The following is a 21698-nucleotide window of genomic DNA, read 5'->3' on the forward strand; positions in this document are numbered from 1 at the left end:
CTCCCACTTTCACCTTCAGGGGATTTTCCGTGTGGTGTTCTGCGGTCGGTTGAGCACTTTTTACATTTCCTGTATATATTGTAGAGCGACGCATCTTTCATTTCGCTGAAATATGCCACCAAAACATGGCTGCCTTTACTGCACCTATCGATTAATGAGCTCCAGATGGTCACGCCGTTCACCTCCAGCGCCTTTAACATTCCGGACACACGCGATAAAGCATGTTCTCGCAGGTCCACATTAACTTTCTCCACCAGTCTCCGTCTCTTCTCCAACACCTTCTTGCAACCCAGTGCATGAAACACAGGCCGCCGCATTAAATGTTTCTATCAATCACCCTTGAAAAAGATTTCCATTTTCCAAGGATTTCTTTGCGTGGCGTGGAGGTGTACCAGGACATTTGCATGCAGATCACACTTGGTTTTAGATGAGGGCTCCAATGGTCATTGAAATGACAAATTTCACGAAGCTTGGAACCCAATGGCAATAATATATCATCTGCGCCCTGTCAAACACACATTAAAAGAGCTCAAATGAACTGCACCCCAGGACAAGACCAGGAGTCCTGATGTGGGCGAGCAAACCGGATCACCAGCGGCGGCATTTTGTATGAATTAAACGGAGCGCAGTTTAGTTCCAAAGACGTCCAATAGCCGTCCGCCATATGTTCCTGGGGGTGCCGGTCCGATGTGGGGGGGGGATGACCTCCGCACGGAGCACCTGTCCAAGAATGGGTGGGTTTGGCTTTAACCCCACCGTCGTGTTCACCTTTCACCCCGGCCCAGAGACACACACGACCTGCCGGAGACACACACACGACCTGCCGGAGACACACACACGACCTGCCAGATCCACTCTGTCATCACAGGATTAATTAAAACACTGCTCAGCAAAGCCACCGGGTCCCTTTGGGGATGTGGTGTATGCATTAATGACACACACACACACACACACACACACACACACACACACACACACACACACACACACACACACACACACACACACAGAGTAACATAGTGGAAAGTTGTTGTGTTAAGTTACCTCAGGGGACAACTAACCAAACGATAACCTCCGGTGATGGATGGTCACATCTCGCCTCAGAATCTCCCGCTTTTATTGGTTTGTGCATCGGCCATATTTATAATGCCACATATTATTTCTGCCCGACTAAGTGGATTCGCCCAAAACTACGGCCATCTGGCTTTTCTGCTGACGATGTGCGACCAGGCGGTTTTTCTCTGGGTGACAATTACGCCATCAGATGGTCCAAATGAGAGTTTCTCATTGTGCTTAATTCATGCCCCTTGCTAATGGCGCACTATTCATTTAAAGGCACTCAAATGAATTGAGGAGAAAAGCGAGGTTACTTATTTATCCAAGGCCCAGCGACGCAGTGGGACGGGACAATAGCCGTGAGACATGCAAAATGAATTCTCTTGTCCTGCGTCTGATCCCTGGCTATCTACATAATTTGGTTAGTGACCTGGTAACTGCCACTGTGTGGGACCTCTTCATTCAAGTCCATTGGGGTTCCTGGGGCAAAAGTCTGTGTTCCAGGGCCCAACCCCCCCCCTCCATTCTATTGTGACCCTGCCCTTGTGTCGTGTATACACACAACCAGACGACTGGGTGATTAATGGCCACGCTCGTGGGGCCATTGACAACTTCTGGTGAGTCTACACAAAAGCCACGTTGGTCACATTAGCACCAGTTTAACCTCCTTCTGCTGGAACAGGGGCTCTGTGCTGAGTATTGCCTGAACAATTTTCTCAGCCTACATTTTCTGGTTTCCTGTGAATTCATTAACATGCTACTTCTATAAATATAGCAATGTCTTTTATGTCAGTTGTGTCTCTAGCTAATAATAACCCACCATAATTAGAAAATTAAGAATGAGCCTGCCAGCACTCCCAGCAGTCTGTTTTTTTAAAGGCAAAACTCTTCTTCCCAAGTTTTTGTTAAAGTAAAATGCCTGCATATTAGAATAGATAATTAATAGCCTTAAAACATGTTTTATCAGCCCTTTTTATAGAGATAGTGACGAACAGAGAGCAGTCTTTCTTAAAAAGGGCGATAAGTTTGGATCTCTTTGTTGAGCCTGATTCATTTCCTCCAACAGAAACAGCTGCCAAGCTGATATCACGTACATGCAGATCTTTAAATTTAAAGCCTATTCACAGGCATCTACCTCTTCCAGGCAGCGGAGTGTGAATCCATAAGGCTCGACTGCTGTCTTCCTCCTCTCTATCTCGTTTTCACTAGATATCACCCTGATGAACAATTGCTGTTAATGACATCTGCAGCGGGGTGTGACCTTCAGCGCTCCCGCCTCCGACAAGACATTTTTATTTTAGCTTTTCACCTCACTGTAAATGACTTCACCGAAACCACAATTAACATCCACACATAGCGAGCGCCGGAAGCTGGCGCTGCTGCACGTGGCAGATGTGCATGCACGTGTGGTTCTGGTCCGAGTTTGATGAAACGCTCCACTCTGCTGCCGTTATTCAGGCATAAATCTACATTTCATGCCACCCTTCACCTTGTAAATGTCCTGATGCTACATTTCTGAACTGCAGCTGCACACATCGAACTCTTGATGTGACGCCCACTGCAAACTTTCCCTTTGTGATAGTGAAGATTGTGAAATCTATTTGAGTTAATTGCATGATGGTCACTGCAGGTCACGGATTACTGATAATTATACTGGTATGTTGGGATTTCCAAGAATCCAGTGTGCAACCTTAGACCCGGTCTATGGCGATGCCAGATGTTGGAGTAAGCTCCTTGTCACAGGGTCTGCACAGACACACGTCCCCCTGTTAACTTGAGCAGGTTTTAAGCAGCAGATATCTCAGGATTACAGTGGCTTACATCCTTTGGCCTCTCCCTCCTACCAGCCAGTGTGTCTAGTGATTAAAGCAGATCCCAGCGACTTTTATCTGAAATAAATAAATATCTGTCCCACCGCTCTGCCGTCCAGATTGTCCAAATGAAGACCAGTCTTGTTCCTGGTACTCTTCAGCACAGACGGTTTTCCTCCCCCCCCTCAGCGGGGATGAAATGAGTTATGGGAGCAGAGTGGTAATCGTGTGGCCACACATCATCATTACAGCACAGCGGCAGCAGCTTTTAATTAATCCCCCGTCCCACCCTGCGCATGGCAAACTTTTGACTCCTAACCTTGTGTGTGTGGTCCACGTGTACAGCAGCAGGCTCTGGACCATCCCAGGCTGCAGAACCTGCGTAGCTTCAGGGGAAGTTTCACAGAGAGAGAGAGCAGTTCCAGGCCCGTAACTGAGCTCGCACACTTAACCTCAACAATAACAACTTTGTGGTTTCCATTAATTCGGAACGTCTGAAACTGTGAATCCACATCAGGCCACGGTGGTCGGGCGGCTTCAGGCAGCACAATATCGGAGCGCTACTTTCTCCGTCTCGCTGATGAATGGCGACAGGCCGTATTTCTGATCCTAAAAACACGCTGACGCCGCCAAATTGCGCACCTCTCCGAGGCGTACGGAAATACCGCGGCCCTCGCCCGGCGTTTTGGGCTTGGCTGAGGCGTGGAAGCGCTGCTGTCTGTCTCGGGGAATGAGGGGCAGGATCCACTTCTCTGGAGAAATGAACCCAGCTCCCGCCTGAAGGTCAACCTGTCAAAATTGTAATCTCAGACCCGCTGAAGGCGAAATTCTGCTGCGCTCAGTCTGTATCCCCGGAACATTTGGGAAAAACAAAGTTGGAGTATATCAGAAGCAGCTTTTATTTCCCTCCATGTTCATTTGATGTGAGACGACCGTCAGACAGATGGAGCCTTTTCAGTCATTACTGATGAGCTGGTTAAATGTGGGTGTGATGATCAAAATAAGTTGGCTGTGCTCAGCTGGTTTAGCCTGTTATCCAGTGTGACTTGCATGTAGTATGATTAGTTCAGCAAAGTGAGCGCAAGTTGTGTGCGATTAAGCTGTCGACATCTGAAAATAATGAGCTGCAGACGGAAGCACGTTGGCATGCTAATACTGTACTGACATTTGAAGCTAGCTTAACTTTACTGAGAGAGAAGAATAGCTTGAAGGGAAGCTTTGGTTGCCCTCTGCGAGGCCGCAGTGCTGCCGGAGGAAAGGGAGAGCGGACCCTGGAAAGAGTGATTAACCAATGAGATCAGGCGCTGAGCAGAGGAGGGTTGAACGACCAACCCAGACGGCCGAGGTTCAAACCCGCGTGACTTTGAATGCAGCACGCTCGTCGGTGCGAGAGGCAGGAATTAGTCCTTCAGATCTTTGAACACTTTCCTCTGAAGGAAATCGAATATCCACTTATTACGCCTCATAGACACTGAAGAGAACCCAAACAAGGCGTCACTCCTGAAAACCGAGGCTGGACTTTACTCCGTCCGTCTGCATGTCTGGGCTGATGGCCGAACCAGGGTCGATTCATTTCTGAGGGAGATGCGCTGTTGATCTCGTAAAGGGCATCAGGAGATGTATGGCCTCTTACAACATCGTTTAAAGCACTTAATGGAAGATGAGGATTAATGGCAGCCATTGAGCCCAGTCAATTATATGGATATTTTTATAACATATTGTGTATAATTCATAGTGTAATGGAACTGAAACCTCATCCCTTATGTGCTTTTGTTTTGGTTCTCACCCAATTTAATGAGAATATTGACTTTGTTTAGTGGAACATAATAAGCTTTTGTCTTCATCCTAGCATAGATATGTTGTTACATATCCGCCACCGCGTGCTGCCGTCGTCTCGGTGGCGGCGCCGCTTGTTAATTTGTATTAATGTCACATAATTTCGAGTTACGATGGATGTATATGCACGCCTTGTGCTCTCAGGCAAAAAATTGGATTCATTAAGAAGACGGAGGAGATGGCGAGGGGTTTTTGGCCCCCTGGTTTCAGGTCACTGAATAATGTGAAGAGATGGAGAGGGTCTCGGCCCGGAGGATTGTTGGGGGGGGTCAGAGATGAAGCGGAGGGGACGACACCCGAAACACGAACGCATCACTCACGCTGACGCGTCCCTCATCAACACACTGTTGACAGTGAGAGCGGAATGTGCTTATGACCCAAAGTCAGGATGGTCCGGGGACAATAGTGGGGGTGTTGGCTTTAGGTTACCCTGCATATCTGCCCTGTTTAGTCTCTTAATGTGACCACAGGAAGGTGGGTGCAAACGTAAAGGAAATACCACTTTAAGACAGAGTGCTGTTCCTGTAACTACATGTGTGCGTTGATGCTCCTGAGAGCAGCACTAGTGAGGTGTAGAGCTGGTCAACGTGGGGTTCAACCCTAAAACTGACGTTATCGGACCCTGATGTGGTGACGACAGACACATCAGCCAAAATGGCTTCTCCTTTCCTGGAGAGCCCCTTTGTTTTTGTGGAGATTAATTAAGATCTGATTAAAAACCCACTTCTTAAGTGCATCTTTGATTTGTGGACCTTTTGTTGCCATAAAACGATCCAGAGCAGGTCTGTCCTGGGTTACACTGAGGTGATGAACTTTCATCATTAATCGCTTGAATTCCTTGACCTGTGTGCGAGCGACCTGACCGCTCTGGCCTATGATCAGTCCGAGGTCATCCTGTCCCGTGCCTTTTGATCCTACTGATGGTGCTGACTGAGGACAAGCACGCAGGCCGACCGGCAGTAGTGAGGTCATCCAGAGGTGCTTTGACAGGAGCATCTATAGCAATGCAAATGTGAGCGCGCCATTACAATAGGAGGAAGAGCAGCCTGGGGCAGACGGTCCAGCTGCCTTCGTTAGTTTCATTCTCCAGTCGCATAAAAGACAAACTTAATTAGATTCTGTATGTGTCACACAGGAGACAAATTCATGTCATCAATTGTGTTGTTCAAAAGGCTCGACTGAGAACATGAGAATGATTAAGGAATCGAGTAAAGGGACAGATGGGTCAGGGGTCACCAGTGATAAGTGAGTTCACGCAGGGTCATCAGTTGTCTGGGTCATTCATTTTGTCCCAGGATTCAGCAGGAATCCACTTAGATGCTGGGGTTGATGTATTATTTTTAGTGAAAGCTGGAACAAAGGAACACTCTTTTTAAACTGCAATTCATCACAATGTTAAGAAAAATGTGAGAGTGGCTAGTGCGTGGTTGCATCCTAAAATCAGCCACTTCAGCCGCAACAACGCTGCAAAACAACACCTTTTCCTCAAGGAATGAAGTGATCTCATCAGGAAAGAGTAAATAAATGAGCTTCATCCCGGAGTATCTTCAGGGCTCTTAGCACCAAACACACACACACATGCTGGCACAGGCTCAAGAGCGACGGGGGTTCGTGGTCAATCCTGAAAACACTCCCACTGTCACCCTTCCTGCTCAGCCACCCCCCAACCCTAAATTAGTCTCCTTCCCTTTCTCAACATTTGCTGAACTACTTTGAAAATAGAAAAATTCTCAGCACTAAAATCTGTCGCCGAACTTTAATGTGGACGTTTGCCCCTTTCATCGCTGTAACAGAAATCACCAGCCATGCCCGTTCTATTCAACAGATGTTTCAACAAACGCCCTTCATGTGCAGCCTATTGCTCCCAGACCTCCCGAACGTGGTCTGTTTACTTTAATGCCATGTTAATCCCTCGTATATTTAGGTAGCAGGCTCGGTGCATATTGAAGGTTTGCTTAGCTTGCACAGCTTTTAGTGGCTCTCCTTCCAGTAATTAAAGCGTTCTGTGTGTAAAGAGGTTCAGGGTGGTGTGTGTCAGTATGTCTAGCTTCATGTGTTCAGTAATTCCCAGAGTTCACAGCTTCTCAGCTGTGTACATTTGTGCATGTGGCTGATCCTTTCTGCTGATCTGCTATTGTGTCTCTTTTGAGTGGTGTCCTTGGTGAGCTGGAGCTGTCTGCAGGCTGGAGTCATGTCCTGTACAGAGACAGGCACCACCTCTCCGTATGGTGGCTCTTCATCACATTCCCGTTGCCCCGGTGACACGGAGTTTCATCAAGCCCGAGAGTCCAATCTCGCCACAGTCCTATTTCTACTCTATTGTGACATTTCTCTCTCCAGCCAATCAGATAAGTCACACATGACTTCCTCGCACGAAGGAACAGACAGAGCCTAAAGCAGCATAGCAGGCGCAGGGAAAAAGAAAAAAGGAGCCCGTGGAATGGGATAACGGGATAAAGGAAAACATCAGAGGGTCACAAGTCTGGCTGGGAGAAGTCACACTCGGTGTCGTGTTTTTTATCCACTTTTATTTTGTAATATGACCAATATTTTTTCATATTCAAGTGTGTATGAAAAAAAGTCACTGGTTTCTTAAAAAGCTAAATACAATAAGCATTGGATCAAGGCACATACAAGACTGGCCAAAGGGCATACAATGCACTTTGGTTTTAATCGTTAAGAACAGGTAATTTCAAATTCTGAAAACAATAATGTGTTTGGAAAATAATACAAAATAATACTAATAACAAGGACTTGCTGCCGCTGCGCAAGTCCAAAGAAAGCAAAGGCGTTTTGTCTGGTTGGCGTGCTCGTCGGGACGATGTGCGTGTGGAAGCGAACGCCGCCGCGGTCATACGGCCGTTGTGGGCGGATCAGAATTGTGACGTGTTGTGTGTTTGCCAGCTCGCTCGGCTCGTTTGGAGGAGCAGAGCGCTCCTTCTGGGTCAGTGTGCTTCAGTGGGCTGCTGTGTCTGCTGTGGCCTGCAGTCTAAAATCAGACACACTGGAACCTCGCCCGGGTGCGCACGTGTGTTCCCCCTCGCCATCGGGAAAAAACAACAAATCACACAATGAATAAAGCAAAGAAATAAAGCACGGCACCTCTTTAGTTATGTCCTCCATACCAGGTGAAGCGAGACGTTTGGTCCAGAGAATTTGGAGATAACTACTGACTGTGCATCTGTTTTGAGGGCAACATGCTTGCTTTGCTAATTAACTCGTCAGCTGTGCCTTAGTTTACATGATGTGTCTTTTTTTGCTTTTTGTTTTTTTTTTAGACAGCCACAAAGTTATAAGAATGACCTGTGCTTATACTACAAGGTTTTCTAAGGACTGATTGTTCAACACAGCAATGAAAACCCACTTTCACAGTTGACAAGTCATCAAATCTCAGTAGAACACAGAGTTTCTTTTAGTTGGTCGAGAACCCTTAGCGAAGGAAATACAGTACAAATTACTACAAATCCCTAAAATATAGAATTGCAGTTAGTCACAATACCCACTGATGGTCCAGTGATGGCCTGCAACAGGAACGGTCTCCTTCATAAAACGTCCTTAAATATAAATTATATGGCAAATGTACAGAACATTACTTCCAAAGTCTTAAAGATCCAGTGTTTTGTAAAAGTCTTGCCACTCTGTTGTAGTCCAGGAGTCATCAGGAATGGCTATGCGCAGTATCATGAATGGGAATGGTCTGAATCTGGTATTCCACTGTCTCTGTAGCTTCTGTTGTTCAGGCTGTTCTCGCTGTGGGGGCTTTTGTATAAACTCAGGCCATTAGGGGGAAAGATGGTATGTATCACAAACTCCTCCTTGGATACAGGCAGGTGACTTATAGGAATCATCTGAAAAGAAGTCTCTCGTATTTCCAGGATGGAGTTGTCCTTCTTCGTGCCGGCCTCGGCGTAGTCGTCCTTTCTCCGTCGGCCTTTGTTGTAGGTGCAGTTCCTGGAAAAGAGTGAACCGTTCCTGTGGACATACCAACACACCAGCGCCAACATAATTATTGCCAAAAGAGCCACGGCGCCTCCGATGATGGCAGCCAAAGGCAGACTGGAATTTTTGTAAGGCTCTTTCTCCTGCTCTCTGTTCAGAGTCGTCGTCGGGTTGTAGGATTTGTGTGAACCAGTCTCTGTCTCTATGCAAACTGGGGTCTCATCTGACAGGTAAATGTTACTGGTCTCCATGGGAACCATGCATATCCTGTAGGAAGAGTCCGGCTCCAGTGCGGTGAGCAGGTATTCCCTCCTCTCCCCCTGCACAATGGTCTCAGTGATGGAGCCGAAGGCTGGGCTGTGGCCCAGCTTCAGCCAGCTGAGCCGCAGGGCCGTCATGGGCTGGGATATCCTCCATGATATGTGTATTGTGTCCGTGCTGCTGGACTTGACACTGATGGTGATGATCTTTCTGCCCGAAGACGTGGTGGTGCTGTGGAAATTCCTACCAGCGTCGGGTCTATTTACAAAAGGTCGCTTGGTCACAAACAACGGCCACTGGGGCTGCGAGGGGCGTAACACGTTGGGAACTGTGCTGGACTCATAGGTGGGATTGAGTTCTGAATCCGTGCAGTCAAACATGTCTGTGGTCAGGTCTTTGATGGCCATGCCCTTCACCTTGTCAGGACCCTGGCACATGAAACCACGCACATTCACCTTGGTGGGCAACGACCGCAGCCAGTCGCGCACCCACTTCATCCTGCAAGTGCACTGCCAGGGGTTGTTACGTAGCAAGAGTTGCGTCAGATTGTCCAAATCTTCAAACACACCCTGAGGGAGGCTGCTAAGGTTGTTGCCAGATAGGTCCAGGCGATACAGTTGCCTCAGGAAGGCAAAAGCCCCAGGTGGGACTCTGTTAATGTGATTATCTTGGAGCTGCAGCTTCTCCAAGCTGGTGCCGGGTAAGTTGGCGGGCGGCGATGTCAAAGAGTTCCTCACCAGCGAGAGCTCCGTCAGGTTAATCAAGTTGATGAAAGCCATCTCGCCAATCCCACGATTGTTGAGCAGGTTACCGTCCAGGATTAGCCGCTTCAGATTGATGAGATCCTGCAGCGATTGCTCCGAAATTGAGGAAATGCGGTTGTCATCGAAGCGCAACTCCTCGATGCTTGTGGGTAGGCCAGAAGGAATGGCGCTCAGGTGGTTTCTAGATAGAAAAAGAAGTCTGAGGTGGTTACTGTCTCTGAAAGCCCCCTCCTCTATGCTAACTGCTGATACAGAGTTATCGTCCAGGTGCAGTTCTTCAATGAAGGGAATTTGAGCCAGAGAGGCGTGTGTAATCATCCGAACGTTGTTCTCCTGAAGGTGGAGCTCTTTCAAACCCAGCGGAAGGTTGGTGGGAAACTCATCCAAGTTGTTACAGTAAAGATAGATCTTTTCCACGTTGTTGAGCTGGCGCAGCTCGGCGGGGATGCCTGAGCTCTTGATGCGGTTGTTTTGCAGAAAAAGCACTGTAGCGTCCTGCGGCATTCCGGTAGGGATGGCCGTCAGGCCGCGGTCGTTGCAGTAGATGAAGGTCCCGTCGCAGCGGCATGCCGAGGGACAGGATGCGGAGGTGACCAGGGGGTTAGCGAGACCCTGCAGCAGCCCGATCCTGATGAGGAAGAGGATCAAGGCCTTGCACTGACGGACCATCTTGAAACGGTGCTGTTGCCTCCTCCTCTAATTAGCCGAGAGCCCCTGGAGAGAGGAGACGTGGACAAATGTAATGTGGACAAATGTGCGGTTTAAAAGAGAAAAGGGCAACATTTCTCTGCTGCCCGCAGCACCTTTAGTTAAAAAAAAAAGAAGCAAAAACCTGCTGAATGATTATTTTTAGCTTACGATTTTAAGAGTGGTCGTTTGATCGTGGCAGCGTGTTAAAATTGTCAGGATATTATTTCACCATTTTCAAATTTAAAGGTAAGCTGCATTTCAGCCAGAACATTTTTCCTTTTTTTTTTTTTTGCTTCTCTTTTTCATAGGAACAGTGTGAATTGAATCCCGGCGCTTCTGCTCTCTGGCCTGGGCTTGAAATGTAACATCCTTCCCTGGTTGTTTTACACTCCTCTGGAACTCAAGGCTGCCTTTCATGGCTGCAGACCACGAGGGCGAACAAAGTCAGGCTTTGTTGTTGAAATGTTGTGGAAAGGACATACTCTGAAGTCCAGTGAGATCATTATCCATTCACATTCTGTTGCTTAACCAGCCACTTAGAAGGTGGCGGAGAATCTCTTATCTATTGATGAGCTCACGGGAAGTCAGTGTTCCAAGCACCTCTCAAAGGTTTCATACTATTTAACATATATTGTAAATATATCAAACATTACAAGCAGGAAAAAATAGTGAGCAAATCAAAAGGAGTCATTTACCCCCCCCCCCCCCCCCCCCCCCCCCCCCCCCCCCATATTGATGAGTTGTTCACTTTTAATTAAGCTGATACGGATTTATTGCTTTAATTATGTATTCCTTCCGTGACCTCTCTTCCTGCCGATCTAATTAAAAATAGTGGTGCGATCAGTGATGTGGAAATAACCAAAGAAATCCATGTTTGTCATACCTGATTTATACGACGTGCTAAATCCTCTCCGAGCCGCCAGAAATCCAATCAAGACCCGCTGCTGAATTTGCTCTTATCCTTCCTGAAAGGAGAAAAGTTTGTCCGAGGGGTTTGTGGCTGATATCCTGACCTGGTCAGTGTTTGCAGAGCTGATCCTTGTGTGCACGTTGACCTCCCGTGTTGCGTAGGAAGCTCAGCCTTTCAATGGCTCTACCATGGCAGATAAGCCTGTGGAAAAAGCATCTCCTTTCACGCACAAAAGCGCGCGCTCGCAGGTGATATCAAAAATCCTAAATGCCGGCGAAAGCGGCGATTTCAGCGGCCATAACTGCGCGTGAGCTCTGTGGGACGGTGTATGGCGATCCCGGGGTAGAGCGCGGCGAGCTTTAGCAGAGGCTCCTGCCTTGCGTCAGGCCTGACAGGCATGATGAGTTGACACAAAGCTGGTCTGAGCCATGCCAATCCCCTCTGCCAGAGGCTCAATCCAAGCCTTTTCACTCGTGCACTCCAGGTCTTCAGGTAACCCAGAATCCTTTGCTCCCTTGTCGAGGCTGTATACACATTAATCCGGGGTTCTGATCCCTTTTCCTGAAACAAATAACCAATGTTCTTCTTCCCTTTAAGGAGGCAAACAGGTGAAGCCTTGATCCGTCCGTGTGCTGCCTTCCTCACGCGTCTGCAGCCGTGGTCTTCTCACCCTGAAAAATAATCAGAGAAACAGATTTAATGTCCCCGTATCGCACTCGAGCTATTCCACGGCGTAAATATCCCCTTCAGAAATCCACTTGCTTTCCCTTTGTAAGCAGATTGTGGCTATTGAGCCTTTTTGGAGGCGCTGCTAAAGAGCGCCGCGGCAGAAAAAGACGAGCGTGCTTTAGAGCCCATCAATACGACGCAGAGTGGAGCCTCTATGCTCTTCCTGGCTCAGCGGAGCCGTGCACAAGCCTCCGTGTGAGGAGTCATAATTCCGACTTCCCTCATTTAAATCCAAGTTTAGTCAAGATTCAGACACTTCAGGGGCAATGGTGGGTTCCGCCTATCTTTAAAAACACACCCATGAGTAATGAGTCTCATTTAAATTTCTAAAAAAAGAGGCAGGCTGTGCCCCCTCCCCCCTTCTCTTTGACCCCTGAGCCTCAACCCCACCCTCTTACGTTCTGTGAATATTGTTTCTTCAGTAAAAATAGAATTTCCTCTGCAAGAGAAAATGTTATGTTTCCTTCTGTGAAACAATAGGCCTGCGTCCTCACGTCGAGCCTGAACGTGACCCGTGGGCCGTGCCCCCCCCCCCCCCCCTTGCTGTAAAACATGAAAAGGTAAATTAGGAACAAGGGGCGCAGCCATTTAACAGTTGTAACCCACCACACGGGGGGCTGAGGGGCTTGTAACTCCATTCCAAGGAGTGGATGCTGTCTACTAATAACGCTCCGCTCCCTTCTGTTCCGTCTAAACACGTCCTCTCAGGCCAACATTACATTAGCAGTCGATCAGAGTCTGGGGGGGGACGCACCACATGTGACCTCCAGCAGCCACCACGATATAGACTGACACATGGGGGGGAAGATGAATTTTAGTAATGGACTTTTGGAAAATGGTGAGATGATGGAGGGGATATCTGCTGTCTGTTGGAATGAACTTTTAACGCAGCACTCTGTCAAGCCATTTCAAATTTAAATAGCTCTTTACTCCTCGTTTTGTTAAGTTCTTCATCTTCTGAATATTAAGAGCGCAGTCTTAGCGCTCCCTTAAAATATTCTCCCCATTTTGAGATTTATTTTTTTAGTGCATTGAGATCTTTTTCTATACGTGCACTGCCTGATTTTTCTTGGCGAAGCGTTCAGAGAAAACAGCCAATGAGGATTTTGAGCAGAAGAGAGGTGCATTTGCTGGATGTCTATAACTTAATCCAGGCTTGCAGACTGCACGAGAAGGTCCCTGGCTGATGCTCTTCCTCTGGCCGCGGTGTTTCCAGAGCGGCCCCGCTCCATTGTTCATCTGCTGTGTGGGCCTTCCAGCCTCCACCGCGTTTGTCTGGGAGGCCTTTTCCAACATTATTTCACCGGGTTTAATTCGCCAATTGTCCATCTTATCTTAACATTTAATTTACGGACATATCGGACCCCCACAAATGTCGCCAGGCAGGCACACACGGGCCGAGATAAACATTTTTTACAGACGGACGTCTCCCTCCATCCTCCTAATAAGCCCTCTCAGCCGACAGGAGATTTCTCTTTCAGCCACGGAGGCTTCTGCTTCATTTAATCTGAACTGGCGACGTTAAATTGAGCATCCTGGTAAAAGCGCCTATGTATACAGCCTGTTACCTTTGAGAGCAAAGTGTGGGAGGCTCGCACAAAGCCGGCCACTGGTCGCCATTATGTGTTCAACACGCATAAATGCACATTAGCCCACAATAAAGGAGCTCACGATTCGGTGCCCCCAGTCATACTCTGTACATGAAAGGCTTTGTAAAAACTGCAATGGAAACAATTTCATGGCTGTCAGAATTATTGCAGATAAGGATGACTTTTTAGGCCCCGAAAATCCCGAATAACATGCCGAGGCTACATTTAGCAGGGGGAGAGCTGTAGCAGTAGTAATGGCTGAATGCTACATTATTCATGAGCTCTGAAATTAAATTTGAACCACAGTAGAACTCTCCATTGGGAAATCAATGTTTGTATCCGCTGTTGATTATTCCTTCAAATTCATAATATAGCACTAAATAGCGATTATGTTTTGTTTGCGATATGTTTTAGTAAGCTGAGATGTCTCCAGAAGCACTGGCGGCTAAAAATAAAATATGAAAGACCGGGGTCTGTATGATCTATTTTGAGGGGCAGTTGGAACTAACCTGATAGAAAAGTCAAACGTTATTTGTTGGGTTTCTCCCCCCGACTGAGCAAAGTTTTTGTCCAAAAAGCACGTTACATTTGCATATTACTAAGTTGTACGTCAGAACGGCGGGCGGCAGTCGGCACAATGGAGCATTCATGGCCACGTCTGAATCCACACACACAGGAAAAAAACGTTCAGCCGAAGAGAAAATGGGCGTAAATCTGTGCTAATTTAGGCAGATTTGGTGCGAGGCCTCCCGGCGTGGTCTTCAGACGGGCCGGACAGATGATACTGCTGCCGGCCCACTAAGGGCACGGAGGCCTGGGACAGACGGGGGGTCTCTCTTTTGTAGCTGCCTGAAAGGAGAGATGTGAAGCAGCTGCAGAGCCTTTTCCCCACATGGGGGTGGTAGGCACTGCAAAACCAGAGGAGAGTCTGCTTGACGAGCAGCAGAACGCTGGAGTCCATCTCGGCTGAAGCACCCGTGTCACCCTCCTCCTGGCCCAGCCACTGTCCCCCCTCTCTTATCTCGCCGTCCTCGGTGCAGCCATGTTTGTTCCTCGCCGTTCGTCCTCGCCGCTGACAGAATTATGTAAAGACGTGAGTCAGGCCTCGGCGGTGCCAGAGGATCCAGCCAGGATGACGTGCGCTTATTAAGGTCTCATTATTAGTGTTTGCCTGGCCCCCTCATACATTTCTGATGCTGGAACTCTCCTGGTCACAGGAGATGGCGTCCGTGTGAGCCGGTTAGTTGTCGGCGTGAATTCACAGTGAAAGCAATTGACTGGGGAGCTGAGCCAGAGGCGGTCGTCACCGACCACAATTGATCCGGGCCTGTGTCTGCCATGTTTAACGGGCTGTTTTTCTCTTTGTCTCTGCAACAACCTGAACAACAGACATCTATCATGAGAGTGCTTCACAACTGAGGGCAGACTTGCCTGCGCCATTAGTGGCTTAACAAGAATAAATAAGTCAGACACAAGCCTGTCGGTTATATAAACGGTGTCGGTCGTTTAAATGTCCTTACAGTCTTATCAAGATAAGGGGTTGTGTTAAGTTGGATTACCGTGGTGCCAATAAGCCTTAAAGCTTGAGTGGGAATCGTCTCCGCCACTTTATTGTTGAGCAGTTAAGGCAGAAACACGCAGAAATGCGCGCTCAGTGCGTCACATGTGGGGCTTCTCCCACCGCAGCAGCCGCCGTTATATCATGGGGATCATCTCAAAGACATCGGCGACATCCCCAAATCTGGGGTCTGAATCCAAACGGCTCCGGCTTCTGTGCGCACAACTTGAGAAAACCTGAATTTGGTGCTTCTCCTCCCCCGGGGAGAACTGCGCCCTGACGCGCTCTCCCACCGACGCTCTGCTCGGTCTGCAACCGGGCTCTGGTCTGCACCGGGCTCTGGTCTGAACCGGGCTCTGGTCTGCACCGGGCTCTGGTCTGAACCAGGCTTTGGTCTGCACCGGGCTCTGGTCTGAACCAGGCTTTGGTCTGCACCAGGCGTCCAGCTGCGGACTGTATGTTGCGAATGTATATGAAAAGGAGCCCAGACGCTGACGCCGCGGACGCATTGAGCGGAGTTCCCCTTCATGTCCCACTCTGCGGGATGTGCGCTGCGATTTCAGCCGCACCCCGGGGTGCCCGCTCGGTCTGCGACACCAGGACAGGCGCCCCTAATCCGAGCAAGTTTGCCTATTCACGCCTGACTGTTTGAGTTGGATTCGCTGCCCAAATCGCCGAATGAAGCGGCCGCAGACGTTCGTGCAGATCCAGGGCGCCTCCGCGGAGGATGGTCGAGTCCCATGGACGAAGGAGAGCGCCGAACCGGAGACACAATCGCGGCTCTACAGTCAGTCTTTTAGGGGGTCTGTGCGGGATGGAACCGCAAGCTGCAGATATGAGAGGAGCTCGAGATGAGAGGTGATCTATGTGCTGAAGTCGCAGCACATTCGCCTGCAGCGCTTCAACTAAGGACATGGAAAAAGTGCTTTTTGCCCCTTATACCAACCCGAAAAGGTTGGGAAATACGCCTTTTGGAACAGTACTTATGACGAAACACGAGAGGCAAATGCATTCGACACCAACAACTCCTGATGATTCCGCATGACTTTGGATTCCCTTTGCAAGAAGAAAAGATCCAAAAAAGATTAAGATTCTCCGCGCCAGCAGACCGCGCACTTACCTCTGTATTCAACCCCCAATATGCCAAGTAACAGGTATCCTCTGAGAAGGGAGTTCACAATAGGGGGGAAATAATCCGATCCGGTATTTCAGCGGAGATCCGATGAAAAACTCCGTCTGGTTCTGCTGCAGCTCGGCTGTGTTTACTGCTGCTCCCACACACACGCACGCGTCTGTAGGCTGTGCATGGAAATCGCTGCACGGCCAGATCGCAGTACTAATGTGTAGTTGCGTTTGCCTCGAGCTTCTGTAGGGCGCTGATGTCATCGGGGGGCGGGGCCAGGGCCAGGCCCCGCCCCCTCTCTCCGGTTGGGAGACGGTGGACGGATGCAGTGTTGGCTGGGAGCACTAGGTGGAGTGGAGGGAAGGGAAAGACTGGTCCAAAACCAGCGTTTACCACTGGTGGAAGGCAAAAGCTCCCTGAGAAGGAAACGGAATCGTGCACTTTAATTTGCACTGTTGTTTGACACATGGTGTTTTGTTAAATGTGTCTAAATGTTGCTTGTTCAGTCGTATGCCCTGGAAAATATAGTTGTTTAGACATCAGGGTTTGTAACAGGCCTTTATTTCCAGCAAGTTTAAAAGAACAACTGAGAACAGTTAGAATATAAAAACTCTTGAGTCAGGTTATTTAAACACCCCATGTCAGAATCATTTGGAAAGAACTGCACATATTCCATGTGTGTTGTGACATAAATGTCTCTCCTGAATCATTCGGACCTCAGCTCTTCTTACTCCCTACTCAACCCCCTCGGATGCATCTAGAAACCCAGCCAGAACGAGGGTGCTCTCCCCTCCAGGCCCGTGAGTCACCCAGCTCGTCGGAGGGTTGTCCAGATGGGCCGACCCGGCCGACACTCTCTCCTGCCCTGCTTCATCTCCGCTGTCTTCCCCCTCTGGCTACTGGACAAGCCAGAGGAGCAGCTTAGTTCGTCTGTTGGGCTACAGCCTCCCGTCCACGCCACTGGGTCAGCGGTCCGATCTGCGTGACGTGCACAGCTGTCCGACCAACGCGGAGGCTCTGCTCACGCGTGACATCCACTAAAATCTACGTTTTGCTCATCAGCTCAGGCTCATTAGGCTTCAGTCTGTCCTGTCGTTCACGTTTGGTGATACTTCAACCTTCAGATGTGATTCATCAGCTCTTTGTTGGTCAGTAAAGTTCTGGTCCGCTTCGATGTAACCTCCTGTCATGCACAGCACTGCACGACTCAGTTAGAGCCCTATTTGGATGGACGTATCCGACCGGTGCAGGAACCTCCGAGCTCGCTATTCCCAGTATGGAAAGTGGTCAAACTGTGGCCTTAACGTATGGGGATGCCAGTTCCACATGCTCGCCGTCCTAATAGCGAGCTGAGCCGACACTTTAGCCTGGAGCAGCTGTGTGTAAATGATGTTTACCTTCCCGCTAAAGGGCTCCTGCTTCCAAACAGCAGGATTTAAGGCAAATTTGACCATGTGGTTCTCATGTGGAGGCAAATTTGTCTGAAATAAACGGCCTCTTGTGTCGCGGGGTCTCCACCGAGCCGTGTTTTCTTTCCCAGATTTGTTGATGATCTTATTTTCTTTATTATATTAGTCCAGGCGAGAGGTGAGAAGAGGTCGATCCTGGACATCCTGACTTGATCCTTGTCTCCCCCTGGGGGGTGGGGGTGGGGGGGGGTCGGCAGAGAACCCTGCATCTGACCTCACCACGGTTTCCTTTCCCAAATCGACTGCAGACACATCTGTCAGCGGCTCTTGATTGACCCTCACTCAGATGTACAAAGAGCCCCACTGGAGGACCTGGGTGTTGGGTTTCTGTTATCTGGGGGGGGGGGTTGTTGCCCTGTTCATCTTTAGATGAAGGGGATGGTCGTCTCCTTACCCCCAGGTCCATTCTAGCCCCTGGTGGCTTGCTCGTGTCCCCGTCTGCTGTCGGCACCGAAAAGAGAAATAAAGAACCCCCCTTTTTAGAGTGCTGTTGGACTCTGGTGCGACAGGACACCGAGCACTTGGACTCGTTCTAGTTCAGACTGTCCTGAACCAGAGTGGGTCAGTCATGACAGACGTTCGACCGCTTCATCGATTCACTTCTCTGCTCTGGTGATCTCCAGGTAGAGGCTTGCAGACCCGAGGACCCTGTTTTTAAACTGCAGCAGATCCAGTCCGGCCGCTCCTGTGTGAGCCAGGCATCATGAATATTATTTCAACTCCTTCAATTTTCCATTTATCTGTCAATTATGTTCATTGTGTGTTCATGGAAAAGGCATGTGTGAAACACAATACGCCCTGAAACTGCTCAGGGGGCTGTGGGGGGGTGGGGGGGGGCTGATTTTCCCTCATGTCTCCGCGCTCGCTCTGACTGGAATTCATTATTGATAGACGTTGCATGTTCTTAACCGGCGCCAAAACCCCCCGCTTTGTTTTTCATTTACCTTCTGCTTTATTTGCATATTCATTTTCCACCTGCAATTAGCAGCGATCTTTGCTGTGGGCCTTTCATTTCCACGTTTCCACCCCGACAGGCAGCTTTTCACCATCGCAGCAGTTTAACTGGGATCCGTGGATGAGGGGCACCGATCTAAATCATCCAATCAGCCACTCAGTAGACAGATGCTGCTCGTGTGTGCGTGCCTTTTAATGGAAGCATGGCGGCATTATCCACCATGTTTCGCAGGAAAACTTTATCTAATGGGTTTTTTGGGGTCTTTGCGGATGCGTGCAGCCGTAACGCACCAATGACACGTAGGCTGGTGCTTGTTTCTGATGTAGACTCCAGATGTTGGTGCAAAATGACTGCCCAGAGTAGGAAAAAGAGGCCAACATCCTGCTGCCGAGGCAGGTCCAGGAGCCTCGCTCAGCCGTCAGTTAGCCGTGTGTTTGCAGAAGGAATGACAAGTCATGCAAATCGCACCGTCGGCTGTTTTCCCTGCTCCTCTTTTGTTTTCTTTGCTTATTTGTGTTGTCTGTAGGGACAGAGGAGCTCTGGGATGAGCCAGTTCCACAAAACAAAGTCCAGGGGGGTCGGGCCTGTCTTGTCAGCCACAGGACCTCCCAGAGGTTAATGACCCCCAAACACAATGTGGTGTGATCAGATCAGACAAAGCCCCCCTCCGACCTCGCCGTGCTTCTCAGCACAATAAAGAGGATAAAAGAGTTTTCACATCCATTGCTAATGTAGCTCATTTAAAGCCCTCTCTCCTTTTGTCAGCAGCTGACTATTGCTGCAGTAAATCCTTAATTAACCAACATCTTTTCTCTTAACTTCCCCTTGTTAAATGTTAGCATTTATCTTTACAATAGACTTTCTATGCTGCGTAAGCACCAACGCACCCAAAGACAAACAGTCCACTTTAGAATTCCTGAACTCGGCAGCGTGTGGGATGATGAAATCAGAAGTGCGACCCTTTGAAATTAAAAGTGTCAGGGTCTTCTGAGAGGGTCAGTCCGGGTTTTACCACTGTAAGCACAGGAAGTGGCGGCTAATGTTATCTCCTTGAACAAACCGCGTCTCTGCCACTTTAGATAAGATCCGTCTGGCCTTCAGCTCTACCGCCTGCTTGATTGGAGCACATAGAGGAAGGGTGTTTATTAGCAAAGCCTATTTAGGCTGGTGTGAAGGGAGAGTCCTGAAGACTGGACTAACATGATCAAAGTCTTGGACTCTTTACCCCCACACGGCGTAGACGACTGTTTCTCCCACGAGTGGTGCATAAATGTGACAGTTTTAAAGCGTTTCTCATCCCGTTCTCAGGTTCTCCTCAACAATCGACAGCATCCGCTGCAGGATGAAATGATTTTAAAATGCTGTCCGCTTAAAGCCGAAGCCACAGTTACATGCTCAGGGAAGCCGACATCCTCATTATCCCGCTTCTGCGCGGTTGCCCAGAACGATGTGATTCGGCTTGCGTCACGTCGCCGTTACCAGCCGGTGCCGAGCTGACGTGTGTGGACATTTTTGGGAGGGTGGGGGGAGGGAGTCTGCTGAAGGTAGTGGAGGAACCAGAGGAACGGCAGCCGTCTAATTGAAACTTAACTTGGCCTGGAGGTGTTTTCAGGTAACACCTGAGCCGCTGCAACAGCTGGAAGGTTCCTCACCTTGGCGTCTGACACGGCTCTGTGGTTTGGAGATCAGGTTTCTCATTTCTCTTCAGCCTCAACAGGCATTGAAAGGAAGCCTTTAGAAAGTGATGATGGCTGAAGAGAAGGGGGTGTCTGTGTGAAGGGGACGTTTATGACTTTCTTGAAAGACGCTCTCCGAGGCTGCCCCCCCCCCATTAGGACAGAAGTGGAAGGTGCTTGTGAATGATGTGTTTTGTGTAAAACTAGGAGTAACTGGAGAGGAAGCTCTTAATCCCACTCTGCTAGGATTTTTCCCCATTCAGCCATCTGCAGGAGGTTGTGTTGTGGTGGGTGTCACATCAGTGCCGAGCAGGAATATTCAGACTCCTCACACATTCTCCTCAGACGACCTGTGCCCTACGCACGCTGCAGCCGAGGCACGGTTGAAACAATGCTGGGATATATTTGACTATTTCTATAGTTGGGGCTTATTTTGGGCATATCTTGGATGTGGAGATGTTTCCACAAATGGCGCGTTGCAACACTTCCAGAGAGAATAGAACTAATCTCCACAGCAGACCACAACACACCCACAAAGACGTTTCCAGAGTGTAAAAGCAGATAGCATTAGCCAGAATAAACACACCGGCAGCAGCAGAAACGGTGCCGTCCCCTTTGTGGGAGGGAAGATGATACCTTCCAGCGTGAACCTCACCAGACCTCTGGCTGTGGCTTTAATTAACGTGACTGTGGCTGTAATTAACGTGACTCATGTTGCCCATCACAATACGCACCGTTGCATTAAACTGCCGTGCTTTTAGTTCTAACTGCTGCAATAAAAAAATACACTTTTTATTAATGCCAGGGGCAGTTAAACACACCTTCTCCAAATCCTTCAAATCTGTTTCATTGGAGGAATCAAGGAAAACCTTGGGAAAAGATCAGGCCCCCTTAAACTGCTTCAGGCCTGGAAAAAAAGCTTGTTCTCTTACATTTTAAAGCAGATCTCATACCCGACTCGGTGCACTTATATGAACTTGACTATAGTATTTTCAACATGTTCAACATCTGTTCTTCAACCTCTCAAATGAACAATAGAAGCTCAAGTGGGACATTTTCACAGGCTCTGCAGAAGCCATCAAAGACGACCAGGAAACCAGGGGAAGGCAGCCTTCAAACTGCTGATCAAGGATATGGCTGGGTGTAATTGGTAAATAGCAGCGGTGCCATTAGAACCATCATCCATCACACCCAGGGCAACAGAAATTAATATTTATAGATGTGTTGAGATCCTCTCAGAGGTGTGTGTGCAGCTCAGCGGGTTTGTCTCGACGTGCCACCGCAGCAGAGTTTCATCAGCAGCAGCAAGATGGATTTGATTTGCACAATAAA

General features: G+C 48.8%; 2 protein-coding genes across 8 annotated transcripts in view; one reads left to right on the top strand and one right to left on the bottom strand.

The window, feature by feature from the left end:
• macrod2 (mono-ADP ribosylhydrolase 2) overlaps positions 1-21698 on the top strand; it is a 284197-nt gene that overhangs the window by 37691 nt on the left and 224808 nt on the right. The gene's annotated exons all lie outside the window — the stretch shown is intronic.
• flrt3 (fibronectin leucine rich transmembrane 3) lies at positions 7215-16520 on the bottom strand. The gene is made up of 3 exons (XM_057048324.1): positions 16264-16520; positions 11241-11938; positions 7215-10381 (listed from the first exon to the last, which is right to left on the bottom strand). Exon 3 carries the CDS (start codon positions 10334-10336, stop codon positions 8384-8386), a length of 1953 nt encoding a protein of 650 aa, XP_056904304.1. The 5' UTR covers positions 10337-10381; positions 11241-11938; positions 16264-16520; the 3' UTR covers positions 7215-8383.

This window comes from Takifugu flavidus, chromosome 11 (genome assembly GCF_003711565.1).
Source record: "Takifugu flavidus isolate HTHZ2018 chromosome 11, ASM371156v2, whole genome shotgun sequence".
Classification (NCBI taxonomy): Eukaryota; Metazoa; Chordata; class Actinopteri; order Tetraodontiformes; family Tetraodontidae; genus Takifugu; species Takifugu flavidus.